Source organism: Salvia hispanica, chromosome 5 (assembly GCF_023119035.1).
Source record: "Salvia hispanica cultivar TCC Black 2014 chromosome 5, UniMelb_Shisp_WGS_1.0, whole genome shotgun sequence".
Taxonomy (NCBI): domain Eukaryota; kingdom Viridiplantae; phylum Streptophyta; class Magnoliopsida; order Lamiales; family Lamiaceae; genus Salvia; species Salvia hispanica.
The window spans coordinates 11,922,535-11,937,782 of NC_062969.1; the positions used below are offsets into that span (position 1 = coordinate 11,922,535).

The 15,248-nt window shown below is 38.7% G+C and overlaps 5 protein-coding genes across 6 annotated transcripts; 2 read left to right on the plus strand and 3 right to left on the minus strand.

Annotated features, from left to right (window-relative positions):
• Positions 1 to 411: 411 nt before the first annotated feature.
• LOC125188334 (AUGMIN subunit 1-like) lies at positions 412 to 3,057 on the plus strand. The gene is made up of 7 exons (XM_048085111.1): positions 412 to 555; positions 1,038 to 1,376; positions 1,485 to 1,617; positions 1,689 to 1,823; positions 1,906 to 2,029; positions 2,476 to 2,613; positions 2,700 to 3,057. The coding sequence occupies exons 2-7, from the start codon at positions 1,082 to 1,084 to the stop codon at positions 2,805 to 2,807; spliced, it is 933 nt and encodes a 310-aa protein (XP_047941068.1). The 5' UTR covers positions 412 to 555; positions 1,038 to 1,081; the 3' UTR covers positions 2,808 to 3,057.
• Positions 3,058 to 3,275: 218 nt separating this feature from the next.
• On the minus strand, positions 3,276 to 4,442 carry LOC125188337 (putative methyltransferase DDB_G0268948). Its single transcript, XM_048085114.1, has 2 exons — positions 4,227 to 4,442; positions 3,276 to 4,130 (listed from the first exon to the last, which is right to left on the minus strand). Exons 1-2 carry the CDS (start codon positions 4,389 to 4,391, stop codon positions 3,468 to 3,470), a joined length of 828 nt encoding a protein of 275 aa, XP_047941071.1. The 5' UTR covers positions 4,392 to 4,442; the 3' UTR covers positions 3,276 to 3,467.
• On the plus strand, positions 3,964 to 8,890 carry LOC125188336 (pyrroline-5-carboxylate reductase-like). 2 transcript variants are annotated; one of them, XM_048085113.1, is made up of 8 exons: positions 3,964 to 4,043; positions 6,786 to 7,009; positions 7,450 to 7,498; positions 7,592 to 7,683; positions 7,853 to 7,925; positions 8,019 to 8,139; positions 8,251 to 8,356; positions 8,505 to 8,890. In XM_048085113.1, the coding sequence occupies exons 2-8, from the start codon at positions 6,812 to 6,814 to the stop codon at positions 8,691 to 8,693; spliced, it is 828 nt and encodes a 275-aa protein (XP_047941070.1). In that variant the 5' UTR covers positions 3,964 to 4,043; positions 6,786 to 6,811; the 3' UTR covers positions 8,694 to 8,890. The 2 variants fall into 2 exon arrangements, with proteins under 2 accessions (XP_047941070.1, XP_047941069.1); XM_048085112.1 differs by lacking the exon at positions 3,964 to 4,043 and adding an exon at positions 5,917 to 6,164.
• A 113-nt stretch (positions 8,891 to 9,003) lies between these two features.
• Positions 9,004 to 10,482, minus strand: LOC125189432 (putative UPF0481 protein At3g02645). The gene has a single exon (XM_048086711.1). It carries the CDS (start codon positions 10,480 to 10,482, stop codon positions 9,004 to 9,006), a length of 1,479 nt encoding a protein of 492 aa, XP_047942668.1.
• Positions 10,483 to 12,286: 1,804 nt separating this feature from the next.
• Positions 12,287 to 14,128, minus strand: LOC125189433 (UPF0481 protein At3g47200-like). The gene is made up of 2 exons (XM_048086712.1): positions 14,105 to 14,128; positions 12,287 to 13,705 (listed from the first exon to the last, which is right to left on the minus strand). Exons 1-2 carry the CDS (start codon positions 14,126 to 14,128, stop codon positions 12,287 to 12,289), a joined length of 1,443 nt encoding a protein of 480 aa, XP_047942669.1.
• Between the last annotated feature and the right edge of the window lie 1,120 nt (positions 14,129 to 15,248).

The window sequence follows — 15,248 nt, forward strand, 5'->3', positions numbered from 1 at the left end:
AATTTAATATAATAGTATATTTTATGTATTAAATATTAGTACTTTATAAAATACTTTTATAAGAATTTGATTGGTGGTTTAACTGGTCTGACCGATTGAATTAGTATGAACCAATTGTTTCGCTGATTGACTCACTGATTCCATTTTTAAAACAGTGCTCAACAATATCTATGGATAATAAACTCAACATGGTGGATTAAAAATATTCACATTGAATTGAAATACACTAATAACTCATTTTATACAAGGGCAATTTTCTGTGTTTAATTGGAGTAGTTATATTAGCACAAGCAAAACTAAATAAATAATGAAAAAACATTGACGGGATCTACTCAAGTAAAACTTAGTAGTGGGTAGAAAGATAAAACTTATTATTGAAGGATCGAAACTCGAAATAGTAAACAGTAGTATGCGCAAAATGTAATTTAATTGAAGTTTTTATCAAATTCAAAAAGCTTCACTTGACAAGCTCCACCCCAACTGACAGACCAAATCCGTAGCTGGCCGGCGATCCGTCATCTCTCTCGCCTCTCACTCACGCTCCTCCATTTTTAGGTATTTTTATGTATATTATATGTTTGTGTATTTGCTTTTGAATTCTTAGTGTAGTGTTATTCAAATTGAGGTTCAGCTTTTTTTCGTCTGTGAACAGATTTCTATTCGATACCATTTATAATGGGAAATACTAGGTTTCCTGTTACTTTTCTTTGCGTTTTAGTTCTATGCTCGATCTGTTTGATTTTCCAGTTCAATTTGAGGTCTGAATTGATGAATATTTAGTTTTGATGAATTTCTCTATTTTCTGTTCTTAAGTTGTTGGTACTGTGTGTTTGGGGAAACAGAAATAGGAAAATATAATAATATGTTAGCATAAAAATTGGTGTTTTTACTACCATACTTACAAATTTAATGTTCATTGCCTTGTCTCGAGTTAAAATATAACACAAAACCCCAAATTCATGGGTTCTAGATTGTGATTATTGAGTGACTGGATTTTCTTTATCTGTCCTTTAATTGTTTTGGTTTTGTGGATGTAGGTTCGAACTTAAGTTCAAATTTAGAGCAAGGGAAGACCAAGAAGATGAGTGAAATTGGTGCGGGATCTGATCCTCCTTCTCCTTCGTTCTCAGTGGCATCATCTGACCCATCTAAAAGCAGTGGCAGCACTGGCTTTGATGCTAATCGGATTGCAGAAGTGAAAGCATGGCTCGTTTCTCAATTCGACGCAGTTGGAAAAGACGTACCTGATTTTGAGTACACTCCTCGGAGCATTGCTCACTTGCACAACATTGCTACCCTCTCTCAGGCCAAGACTCAGGCTGCCACCATTGTTGCAAATGATTTTCGTCAGAAAGCTGCAGAATATCGTTCACAAGGTCTAACCTTTATTCCTGTCTGAATAGTAGCTGTTTACTTCATTATTTTTGTTATGTATGAATCTCACTGTTTTTATGTTGTGTCTTGTTCACCTTATATTACTCCAGCTGCTAGGATACGAGAGATACTAGAACATGTTGGATTGGTGCAAGAGAGTTTACCGTCAAATGTGGTATCATCTTCCCAAGTTCTTGCCAGTGTCGCTAATCTGTTGAATATTAGGGATACTGAATTAAGTAGGTGGGTATTCAACCTTAAGTTTACTCAGAATATCATAAGGATGCACCAACTTACAAGGAGAAATGCTTTAGTTTTCTTGTAGCAATGGCAGATCAATCTCTGAGAAAAACAGCAGTTGAAGAGAAGAGGGCTAAAGTCCAACAGGAGTCCAAAGAACTTCTTGACTATACTCGGAAGGCAATTGCACGATTGACATACTTGAAAAGGTGGATCTGCAAATTCTTTTTTTCCCTGATTCGCATGTCAAACTTTGTTTCTCCTCTTTCTAAATATATCATTTCATTTCAGAACGCTCACACAACTAGAAGATGATATACCTCCTTGTGAAGCTCAAATGGAACACTGGAAGACAAACTTGGCTATAATGGAATCAAAAGAGAGACAGTATCTGCAGCAGTATTCTAATTACAAGGTATGGTAATATTAGATCTCTTTCAAATGGGTTTCAAATCTTTCGATGTTCTTATCTTGTGTTCTCAAGATATATATATATATATATATATAGTATATAGGGATGTATTCAAATCCTTTTCATATCTTTTGTCCTTTTTCCTTCTTAATCCTAGCCCCACGATTTTGTCATCTGACGGTTAGATTAATGCCACGTGTCATTTAATAATGCACATTTTCATTCTAATAATGCACAACGGCTAATAATGCAACATTATAGACTAATAATGCACATTTTCATTCTAATAATGCACAGCGGCTAATAATGCAACATTATAGACTAATAATGCATTGATCACAACCATCCAATTCAAGGATCCAAGGGCTGAGATTAAGAAGGAAATAGGATATATATATATACCAAGCTCGTGAAAAGAATGAGTTCCAAGTCTAACATAATTTTCCCAGGCAATGCTCAATCGTGTGGGCTATAGCCCAGATATTAGTCATGGCGTGTTGGTGGAAATGGCTGAGCACAGGAAGGATTTGGAGAAGAAAACAAAGCCAATCCTTGAGACATTGAGAAGTTACCAAGACTTGCCTCCTGTAGTTTCCTTTTCCCTCTAGTTATAGTATTTCTCCCTGCAATTTTAGCTATTATAGATTGATTTTGAGACTCTGATTTCATCCAGGACAAGGCTCTGGCTGCATTGGCAATTGAGGATAAGAAGAGGCAGTATGCTGCTGCTGAGAAGTATCTTGAAGATGTGTTGCAGTCTGCTCTCGCTTCTTCTGAGTGATGACTGATAAGGCTGAGTTTGTTCTGGGCCGAATTATCTCTTTTGGGCGTTCTTTGTAGAATTGTTTGTGTACTTTTATGATCCTTTTGTGATTTCTTGATGGTTTAAAGTATATTGTTCAAAATATATGAACAATTTAGTATTTTGTGTATAGGTAGGAGTCTGGAATCTGGATAGCATCCATAAATTCAATATAATATTTGTAACACAAACATTTCTTGCTAATATCCAAGTTTGACTTGTTATTCAACTTATCAGGACCAACAGGGATGAACTGATCAGGTATTGCCGTTACCATGTTTTATTTCTCAGTAACATAATGGGACACTTTCTTTTCTATTTCATAACACACTTTTTATTTTCTTTCGAGTTGAATCAGTTGATAGATTGCCCATCTAAATGAAATAGAACGAATTCTGTGACTCATGTTCTTCGTGTATGATGACATTGTAGAATACAGGGATGACATGAGAGAATAGCAGCTGAATCAAGTAGTTATTAGAACTACAAGTTTCTTTTTTCATTCCAGAAATGTGCAATCATAATTTTACAGCTTTATTACAGAATGGACAATCATGCCCAGGCACCATCAACTAGCTACATGTCCATGTCGAAAATTATTCAGGTAACATGTATGTGTACATCTGACATAAATGTCTTTTAACTTGGTAAACCAACTTTCCCCATCCTCAAATAAAGAGGGAAAATGACTGTCTTTTGGATTTTGCCATCTTCACTCCAAGCCCTTGTGAAATCTTCCACCACACTGCCAGTGAGCAACTCCACACCCTTTTGTTTAGCAATTTCATATGCAGACCATGACCTCAAGTATGTGAAATAACCCCCCAAATCCATCACTTTCTCTATGTTAAACCGAAATGGTCCAGTGTGCTCATGTCCCTCTACTGGTTCAAACGGGAAATCAATGGTTTTGTATCCCTGTTCCACTGTTTCACAAGGTGATACCAGGGACGGACCAGATTTCCAGTAAGGACCAGCATCGATGGTGTAAAATCTTTGGAACAGTGAGTCAACTGTTGGGTTGACTTCTGGTGTGGTGTAACACCAGGCGGTGATCACCCCGTTGGGCTTCTTCAGAAGCCACTTCACCTGTTGGTAGAACGTAGGGAGGTGGAACCAGTGCATGGCTTGAGCTATGGTGACCAAATCAAAAGTGGATTCTGATCCAACTTTCTTTTGGAGTTCTTCCATGGACATGCTGGGGGAAGTGCATTGGTATGTTATGTTTGCAAGCTTTTCTGCAAATTCTAGTTGCTTTGGGCTTATGTCTGTCGCTATCACGTTCTTGTAAAGCTTAGCCAGCTGATCACATAGATGATGAAGCATGCATTAGAACTAACCCAAGAATCACAAAAAGTCACACACACAGGGAGAGAGAGAGAAAGAGAGAAAACTAACTGAGCTGGCTACTTGGCCAGTGCCGGTGCCAGCATCCCATGCTAGTTCATGAGAGGGGGTATTGGAAAGAATGAAATGGAAGAGTTCTTGAGGGTAATTAGGCCTGCCCTCAGAATACTGTTTTGACTGGTAGATAGGACTATCCCCAGAGTTCAAATCTGCCATACTGTGTGTGTGTGTGTTGGATTTGTGATAATATCAAAAGTGAGGTTAAGTCAAGCATATATATTTAGATAATTGCTGGGGAAGGTTCATTCAATGTAGTTGGGTGCAAGTTTATTAGTACAAGAGAAACTAGATTTCTCTTCCTTCATTCTTTGTTGCCTACCATTTACCACTAACTCAATAATTCATTACAATATTAGTTTGTCTTGTTTGGTATGTAGGCTCTTTCGTGTGTGCGTGACCAACGCAACTACTATCTCATTCCAAAGTATTAATATATTTTAGAGTTGATATTGAACACCTCTCCTTTACATTGTATAATGCTCATTTTTTTTGTCCCATATCAATGGACTGATGTATTGAAATACAAATTCAATGTATAACACACACTTAACATAATTCACTAATTACTCCATCGGTCTTATACATATCTAGTAACTACCATTCTCATTTGATGTCTCTCTCCCAAAATTGCCATCCCACCTTGGATTCTTCCACACCGATCTCAATATGTATGCAACTCTCCAGAGTAGTGGCAATGACTGTATGTAGTGGTGTTGTTCCCAATCCAGTTATTAGTATTAGGGTGTCCATCCACGGCAGTCCTCGCACTACGACTACTGTCGCAACATGCCAGTCGCATCAGTGTCGATTTTGGGTGGTGATGATGTTCAACCATATCTGAGAGTCGATTTAGGTGGTGGCGGTGGCATAATTTGACTTAGTTTCTGTGTTCAATTCGATTTTTTTGGTTTGATATTTTTGTTGTGGTGATGTTCTACCATATCTGAGCCTATCAGAAAATCCATCAAGCTTTACACAAAAAATGGGTGTATCATAGGAGTGTGTTATTTTCATCAATTGTGCTTGTTTGTGTTATTTTCTTCGATTGTCTTTCTATTTTAATTGTGTTATATTTTCGATTTTGTGACATCCTCCATTATTGGCTTTGAAGCTTCATTCATGTTCGCCAAAGAGAGGGAGTGGTCCGAGAAAAGGAATATATATGTTGTCTAAGTATGTGGGCTACAGTAAATTTTAAAAGTTAGGGGCTACAGAAATGATAATAGTATCAAACTATATGTATTTTATTTTGATAGTAAACCATAAGTATAGAAAAAATTTATACTTTTGAGGAAAATGTATCGAGTTTGAGTCCACCAGACCACAATCTTTTAATTTATATATTCATTTGCTCATAAAAGAAAATATAGAGTTAATTATTTTTTCATGTAAATACTACTCCTATATACACGAAAATTTGAAATCTCAATTTAAAAAACGTAACATACGGTAAAATACATAAATTGAATTTAAGGAATCAATCCCTTTCATCATCCTCGGATTATTGGCAAGAAATAAATGCTCATTCTCAAGATATGGGAAACCACTTTTGTTTTTATGTTATTTTTCCAATTAGGTATCAACATGTGCTCGTGACTCATATACCCATAGCCAATAATTTTTGGTCACCTTGGCATTCATCAAGGTTTTTTAGTATAAATAACTATTTTATCTCAAAATTGAACACATTTCACTAATTCGAATACATTATATTAAATGTAAAACAAACCCAATTACCCGAATATTCTACAACTGTTGCATACGTTTTCAAGTTTTAGATCCAAAAACCACCTAATTTATGCTGATACTGGTGAATACTGTCACTGATACCATCCATAACTAACACACACTCTCCCTCCCAAGCGCCGCCGCAGCTGAAACGCTGGTTGTAGCGCTGATAGGCTGTTCATATTCGTACAGAATTAAAGGGTATCTATTCTTGCTCTTTTTAATTTCCATTTTCTTGTATATTGCAATTATGAATAGTGGCATTTGGTTTTTTTCCTTGATGCTGGTTTTGGTATTTATTTCAATCTCTTACGGTGCAAGGTAGAAGCTTGAAGGACACTTAATATGTTGTACCTTACGGTTACTTGTGTTGCACCTTGACCTTAGCTCTAGAGTGATGTCCATTTTCTCCATCTTTTTTCCATTATTCCATTCAAGATTGATTTTTTATTACGGTTAAAGATTGAGTTTTTATTTGTTTAGTGGGTCATGTTCTGTACATCTGTATATGTGTAGCGCAGACAGAAAAAAAAAAAAGGTTTTATGCTCAATTAAATGCATAGGAGTTTATGTTGGTGATGAAATGTCTATGTAGTTTTTTAGCGTTATGTTTTTTGATGAAATGTCTAGTATTGTTTTTATGGTAATTAGTATGAATTGTTTGGGTTTGGGGGTTTTGATGTTTTCTTTATGGCATATCGAATGTAATGTAATGTCTCTTGATTCACATTCTATGTGTTTGCTAACTTATTGGTTTATTTTTGCTCTCATATTACTATGATTTTCATGGCTTTCCTATTTCATGACCATTTTATGTTTTAGGTTGGTTTTTCCGAAATCACAATTAAATGGCCAACATTATGCCTATTTCCACCGAATCCTGCAAGATTGGTTTCATCGGGGCTGGAAAAATGGCAGAGAGCATTGCCAAAGGTGTCATCAATTCAGGGGTTTTGCCGGCTTCCAATGTCCGGACTGCTCATCTTGGCCTGAGGCGTACTGTCTTTGAATCATTTGGCACAAAAGTCTTTGATCAGAATAGTCAGGTGCTCGCTCTCATGCTTTACTTGTTGTATTTTGCCACATTGCCCTTCACTTTCTTGTGGGGAGAGTGAGTCGTGAAACATTGAACGTGATGCTCTTCTCTTGAAGTCTACTATAAGTCTATAAGCAAATTTATTTGCCAAGTTTGCAGCATATATGTTGAGAACAGCTTAAACAATATGCAAGGTTTCTGAATTCAAGTAATACTCATAACAATCATAATAATTAAATTATTTCACAACTCTGGTAAATCTTATTTTTGCTTGTTCTGGTCATACCTAAGATCAAACCAGTCTCGTGCACTTCATTCAGATTGGTGGAATTTTTAATCCTTGACATACTAAACAATCAACATATACTATCAACATGTGTATACCATAGACTCTCTTTTTTAACCGTCATCACCGTAACTCCATGCCTTTTTGGCATATCTGAAACGCAGGTAGTCCAAGATAGTGATGTGGTTATATTCTCCGTGAAACCTCAAGTTGGTAAATTCTCTACGCGATGGAAAAGATATATAGCTGATGTCCGTTCCCTTTTCGTCTAATCTCTCTGTTTCCATGTTCTGTTCAAATATGTAGTCAAAGATGTGGTGCTACAGTTAAGGCCACTTCTTTCAGAGAAGCAGCTATTAGTCTCTGTTGTTGCTGGAGTCAAGCTAAAAGATTTGCAGGTTCGTGCACTGAAATTGTACTTGTATATAATCCATAACAAGCTCTACTCTGCATAAATTTCGTGGATGATTCCCAAGTCATGTTTCTCTTTTCATTTCAATACTTCATTCGCTGCATTCTATCCGAGGCATAGCCCTGATCAGCGTGTGTTGTTTGACACATTTTTAGGAGTGGGCTGGTCACGGCCGATTTATTAGGGTAATGCCCAACACCCCAGCTGCTGTTGGTGTGGCTGCTTCTGGTATGCTATTTCCCCTTTTTTTCTCTCTGTCACCATAAAGTGCACGTGTATACATACGTGGCCATAGTTTCCTAAAGAAAGTTATATACACAGTTATTACTCTGGGGGATGCAGCAACCAAGGAAGATGGGGAATTGATCAGTAAAATATTTGGAGCAATTGGCAAAGTTTGGACAGCTCCGGAGAAGCTGTTTGATGCTATCACCGGCCTGAGGTACTCATCGCTCCTTATCTTCTTACCTTTAGATAATGGTTCATACGTTTTGGGAGTGACTCTTGCTATATGGTGGCCTTGACGCTGTTGAGATCTTTTGTTGGATGGCAGTGCTAGTGGACCGGCATACATCTTCTTGGCAATTGAAGCTTTAGCCGATGGAGGTGTTGCTGCTGGTCTTCCTCGTGAACTCTCACTCGGTCTGGCTTCTCAAATGGTAAATCAATACATTAATTTAGTTATCTACATGATTGACCTGAGTTGGTCATACATGAACTGTTTCAACTTTCATTACCTAGTCGACATGAGACATTACAATTTTATCTTACAAGCACCACGGCCGACTCAATCTGGATCTGGTACAGGTACTGGGAGCAGCATCAATGGCAGTGAGCACGGGCAAGCACCCGGGCCAGCTGAAAGATGACGTGGCATCGCCTGGTGGCACGACCATAGCTGGGATTCATGAACTGGAAAAGGCTGGCTTTCGAGGCATACTGATGAACGCGGTCGTTGCTGCTGCCAAGCGCAGCCAAGAGCTTTCTAAGAACTAGATTCCATGCTATATTTTGCAAATAATTACCCACATTATGAGTATATGTACTCGTTATTCTCTCTGCTAAATATGGTAGGATGTCATTAGCAATAGCTAAACTAGTATTATACTTTCTTCTGCATTAGTTTGAAGAGGAAAAATAATGCCATTATTGTTATTGACAACATGATATAAACAGTTGTGTTTGCTCCTTGACTATGACTGTCTAGACAACATTACTTTTCTTGACAAAAAAGGGTATGTAACAAGGTTTACTCCTTGCTCAATGCCAATTGCCATGCCATCGATCTTACTTCAAAAATCGAAAACTAAAGCGCTCTTTGATTCGTAGGCCAGATAGTGAAAAATGTTTGCACAAAGGTAAGGCAAAGGAGAAGCACTCCAGCAAACAAGGCGATAGCAGTCCATGGAGTCCGAAAACGACTATAAACCAGGTCAGCAAGCCACGTCCTAGCCTTGCTCCTGCAATGCTCTTCAATCCTTCTCTTTACATCCTTGAATATATCCTGATCATGCAGCCCGAACGTGTCAACCTCCTTTACCATTTGCACCACATTCTCTAAATTCCCAAACCTATTCAGCATCACCCCATTGGCCTGCAACTCCTTCACATCTTGTGGGCTCTGCACTAACGACTTCATGAAGATGGCGTAGGACAGCACCACCGGACTAGAGCATCCATGTGGAAGAACTTCAAAGGCGATCATGTTTTCCACGACCACTGGAGTTAGGTATTGAATTGGGAGGTGGAGCTCGCTAAAACAGACACCGGGCACGAAAGTGATCTCCCCAGGCGACAGGTCAGGATCAGACCTTATGCGGATTCCTTTGGCCTTGAGATCCATCACTGAACGATGCATGTATGATACGCCAGCATCAACTGTTTCTTCCCTCATGGGGAACCTAGATAACATGAACACGTTCTTATTAACTAAGCTATATTCGGACATAAGTATATGCTGCTCTTTAATCTCATTCTTCTTCATCATCTTCTTCTTCTTCTTCTTCACTATAACTTTCCGAACAGCCTCGAGTAAGTGAATGGAAGGATCCTCAATTTCATCAGGGATATCTGCATTCTCGAGGTCTACACCTACTAGATGCGTTTTGAAGGTTAAAAACCCAGCGAAAAAACGTGGGAGAAACGAAGCAGCTTCTCCTTCCTCGTACTGCATGGCGATGAGCAGTTTCAGCACCTGTAGGGGGATCTGATTCTCCATGAGCATGATATCGCGAATCATCAACGGCCAGGATCCGGCGCCAAGACATCGACGCCAGTCCAAGAAGTTGTTTCCTTTCATCCCCAAGTAGTTATGGATGAAGTCTATGATGATGCTGGCGTCCAAAAGCATCATCAGCGCTAGCGATTTGTCGTCGTATTTCTCCATGATCTTCGCCTCCGCGTAGCTGTCTCTGATGGCAGCGACTTCCTCCAGAATCTTGGAGTAGAAGAAGGCCTTTTTCTTGTCATCTCCGCCGGCGCATCGGTTAAGGCACTGGTGCTTGAATTCCTGGGCGCGACGGAGGCCGGGTTTGGCGTGGTGGTAGGGCCCGATGGAGACCAGCACTGGGTCGTACACTTGCTGGCTCCGTCGAATATTCCGGCGACGTATCTGGTTTGGGATTTTTTGGATTTGGCGGTGTGATTCTGAGTAGAGTTTGTTGGGTTGATTGTGGAGGAGATCTGAGAAGTCTTGGAGCGTTACGACGTCCACCGCTACTTCAAAGTCTTCACGGCGGCTTCCTCCACCGTTGACGTGGTTATTTGAAGATGAGTGCTTCTCCATTTTTTATACTATAAAAGTCAATGCCATTATTTTCTCATTTAGTATTTGATTATTTCATGGGCCGAAGTAGTACTTCACATTATATATGCATGGTCGATTTTTTCTTGATGAAGGACTTAGTTATCTTGATTCCTGAACTTCAGACCGCAACTGAATATACTATTTCCAATCTGAATTTCAGTTTGACCCGTTATTTTATTTTCAAGGAGATTGAATGCTAGAGTCAATTTTCGCAATGTGGCTATTGTTAAACCAAATATGAATATCAAATTCAACACGTCTATGCTCATCTCATCCAGTAAATTAGTATACACGTTGCACTATGAAGTTACTAATTATAATAATTTTAATCAATAAAGATGTGGTGTTATCTCAATTACATTTTAAAAAACCTTGATAGTGGCCCTGCATTGTGTGCCCCGTGCACCGTGTGCCGTGGTTGACACATAACAATGTTCACGTCGTCATCGATCCCAGTCTCAAGGCACGTTCAGATATGTCTTGTCTAGAATCAACCTCAAGTTTGTAACCTTTGTGGTTATAGTCAAGTCAAACCATAACGACAGACATAATGTTTGCGATGAGTCCAATCTCCACATGAATTAGACTGTGCCTATGAATAGGCAGCCATCCACGAACTCTAAAACACAATACTAACAAAGCATTCTCTGTATAAGCGTTTTATCTCTCTCAGTTTTGTCTTTCTGTCAAAGCTATGTTCTTCGACATCATCTAATTCATTGGAGCTTTGCTGCTAGCGGTGCTTCTATTTCAAAGACGAAGTCATTTTATCTTTAGGGATGACATGTCAATCCGAGAGCACTATCTGGACGTATCTTGTGTTGTGGAAGATGACTCCGACTCAGCTTACGGCTATATTACGGTTTAAATTTCGATTTATATAGAGTAAAGGCCAAAAATGATCCTAAACATATGACGATTTTATGATTTTGGTCCAGAACATTATCTTTTAAATTATTTAGTCAAAGACATTTGAAAACAGACCAGAATTAGTCCTTTTTGGAGTGTGCCGTTTAAATCTAATAGTCAACGTTTATTTAATCTATTTTGACCGGATTAAAGATTTAGATTTGATTTTTTTAATTTTTTGAAAATAATAAACTCTGTTTTGACGGTGCACCCAACCAAGTCTCCGATGAGCTTGAACTCAACCTCTAGAAATTCGGTGGAGCTCTGCCGACTGCTACGCTTGGACTGCAACTACTCCAAAACCGACCAACTCCACCACTAGATTAATGTAATACACCAATATATGCTGTAGCGAATGGATTAATGGGAGTTTAGATAGTGAACAGGTTAGAAAATCAGTAGCTGGAATGAGGAATAACAAAATCGTTCATAACATAACTTGTCCAGAATAAATGGTAAACCCTATAAAATTAAAAATTCTAATTTAAATCATTAATCTGTCAAAATCAACTAAACAGTCGTTGACTGTTAGATTTAAACCGTGTCATCCAAAAAGGACTAATTTCAACCCGTTTTCAAATATGTTGGATCGAATAATTCAAAAGACAATGTTTTGTACCAAAATCGTAAAATCGACATATGTTTATGACCACTTTTAGACTTTACTCATTTATATATTACAATTCAATTTATTTCCTAACAATTCAATTTAATTCAAACACAAAGCAAGCAACTTTTCTAGCAACAAAATAAGTCTAACGGCTTTTGGTATCGTATGGCCACAAAGACATGTATATGTAGCAACAAAATAAGTAAACGTTTGGTCACAAACACATGTTTATGTGTGAACACTTTTCCTGTAGTGGAATTTAAACTAAAGGAGTCTTTGATTGATAGGCCGAATAGTGAAAAAAATCTGCAAAAGAGTAAGGCAAAGAAGGAGCACTCCAGCAAACAAGGCGATAACAGTCCACAGGGTCCGAAAACGTGTAAAAATCAGATCAGCAAGCCACGTTCTAGCCTTGTTCCTGCAATGCTCTTCAATCCTCATCTTCACATCCTTGAATATATCTTGGTCGTGCAGCCCAAACGTGTCGATGTCCTTTATAACTTCCACCACTTTCTCTAAATTAGCAAGCCTATTCAGAATCACCCCATTATCCTGTAACTCCTTCACATCTTGTGGGCTCTGCACTAGAGAGTTCATGAAGATGGCATACGACAATACCACCAGACTAGAGCATCCGTGCGGAAGAGCTTCAAACGCGATCGTGTTTGCCGTCACCACCGGAGTTAGGTCGGAGAGGTACTGAACTGGTAGGCGGAGCTCGCTGAAACAGAAACTGGGCACAAAAGTTATGTCCGCGAGCGATAGGTCGGGATCAGGCCTTACGCGGATTCCTTTGGCCTTGAGATCCATCACGGAACGTTGCATGTATGATATGCCAGCATCAACCGGCTCATCCCTCATGGGAAACCCAGACAGCAGGAACACCTTCTTATTAACTGACATTACTATATCTTCCTCTTTAATCTTCTTCTTCTTCACGATAACTCTTTGAAAAGCTTCAAGGAAGTGAATGGGAGGATCCTCATCATTCTTGAGGTCTATATCTACTACACGCTTTTTAAAGAATAAAAACGCGGAGAAAAAACGTGAGATAAACGAAGCAGCTTCTTGTTCATCGTATCGCAAGGTGATGAGCAGTTGCAGGACTTGTAATGGGATCTGATTCTCCATGAGCAGGATGTCGCGCACCATCAACGACGCGGATCCGGCGCCGAGGCATCGCTGCCAGTCCGAGAAGCTGTTTCCTTGCATCCCCAAGTAGTTGTGGATAAAGTCTATGATGATGCTTGCATCCAAAAGCATCATCAACGCTAGAGATTTGTCGTAGTATTTCTCCACAATCTCTGTCTCAGCGTAGCTGTCTCTGATGGCGGCGGCTTCCTCAACAATCTTGGAGAAGAAGAAGGCCTTCTTCTTGTCATCTCCGCCGGCGCAGCGGTCGAGGCAGAGGTGCTTGAATTCCTCGGCGCGACGGAGCCCGGGTTTGCCATGGTGGTAGGGGCCGATGGAGACCAGAACCGGGTCGTACACTTGCTGGCTCCGCCGCAAATTCCTGCAACGTGTCTGAGGTGGTATTTTTTGGATTTGGCGGCAGCGTCGTGATGCCGAGTAGAGTTTGTTGGGTTGAGAGTGGAGGAGCTCGGAGAAGTGTTGGAGTGTTGCGATGTCCACAGCTACTGCGCCGCGGCTTCCTGCCTTCCTCCGCCCTTCTCCATTTTTTCTCTGTAATAAAAAGTAATGCAACAATTATTGTTATGGACTTCGAGTTTTTGCAACTCAGAGTTACAATAACTTTTGAATTTAAGTTTGGCCCGTTTATTAAAATTTTCAAGCAGATTGATTAATTAACCTTTTAATACTAGAGTCATTTTTCCCATTTTGACAATTGCTGAACCAAATACAATTATACAAATATATACACAAAATTCAACACGTTTATGTTCATCGTGATAGAAATCCATGGGTTCCATCCTAAAATCAATTGATGATAGGAGGAGGAACCCATGTCCAGATATACTGCTGGTGACCTAGAAGGGGTTTGACTTTTTTCTAATCGATTTGACAATCGGCCCAATTTTTTTTCGATCGGTTGGACCACTTGGCCCAAATTCATCCAAAAACCAATTTGCGATAGGAGGGGCCCATGTCCAGATATACTACTGGTGACCTTGAAGGGGTTGGACTTTTTCCTAATCGATTGGACAATCGGTCCAATTTTTTTTCAATCGGTTAGACCATTTGGCCCAAATTTTTAAGTCCAGATATACTGCTGGGTCAGTCATTTTTTTGGTTTCAGCCTAGATATACTACTGGGTCAGTTAAATTTGGCCCACAGTCGGCGACCCGCTCTGATACCATGATAGAAATTCATGGATTCCGTCCTAAAACCAATTGGTGATAGGAGGAGAGGCCCATGAGACTTATATACTAGTTTGAGTTTTCTCTTGACACCAATATAAGACAGTTATATATTATATTTTTAATTTCAATTCCCTAACACATCAAAAAAATTTCACAAACCCAAGCATTTTATTCAATGAATTATTCTCCTTTAGTGTCGTGTCAACTCAATTACACAAAAAAACTTCGAAATGCTTATTGTAATTTAGTGCAAAACTCTTGCCAAGTAACAACCATGAATTAACTCAACCTCCTAATTCCTTATTCAATGAATTATTCTCCTTTAGTGTCGTGTCAACTCAATTACATATAAAAACTTCGAAATGCTTATTGTAATTTAGTGCAAAACTCTTGCCAAGTAACAACCATGAATTAACTCAACCTCCTAATTCCGTTTGGATAAAGAAAAGAGAATCAGGTTTCTTTTACTAGGGTTTTGAGATTAGTTAGCTTTTATGAAGAGATGCAGAGGATGGAAGGAGAATATTCTTAGCAAGAATAAGATTCCGATCCTCACCAAAAATTATACATAAAAAATGGCTTTTGATGTATGATTGGAGATGATCTTAGTGGACCAATGGCAATCGAATCATCTTCCAATTCATATAATCATTCAGCCAATGAGTTGTTTAGTAAATATTTTTTTAAAACGTATATATCTTTTATATATTATATTATAAAATTATGAAAATTATATCAAAATTTATAATTTTTCATCCTCTATAAATAAAGACCACATTTGCTATAGTTTTGCAAATTAAAAAAATCTCATCTTTTTTCCTCATATAATCCTTCTCTTTGATAGTACAAAATTTACTATTTGTACTCTCTTCGGCCCTCTTTAGTAGAGGCGTTTCATTTTGAG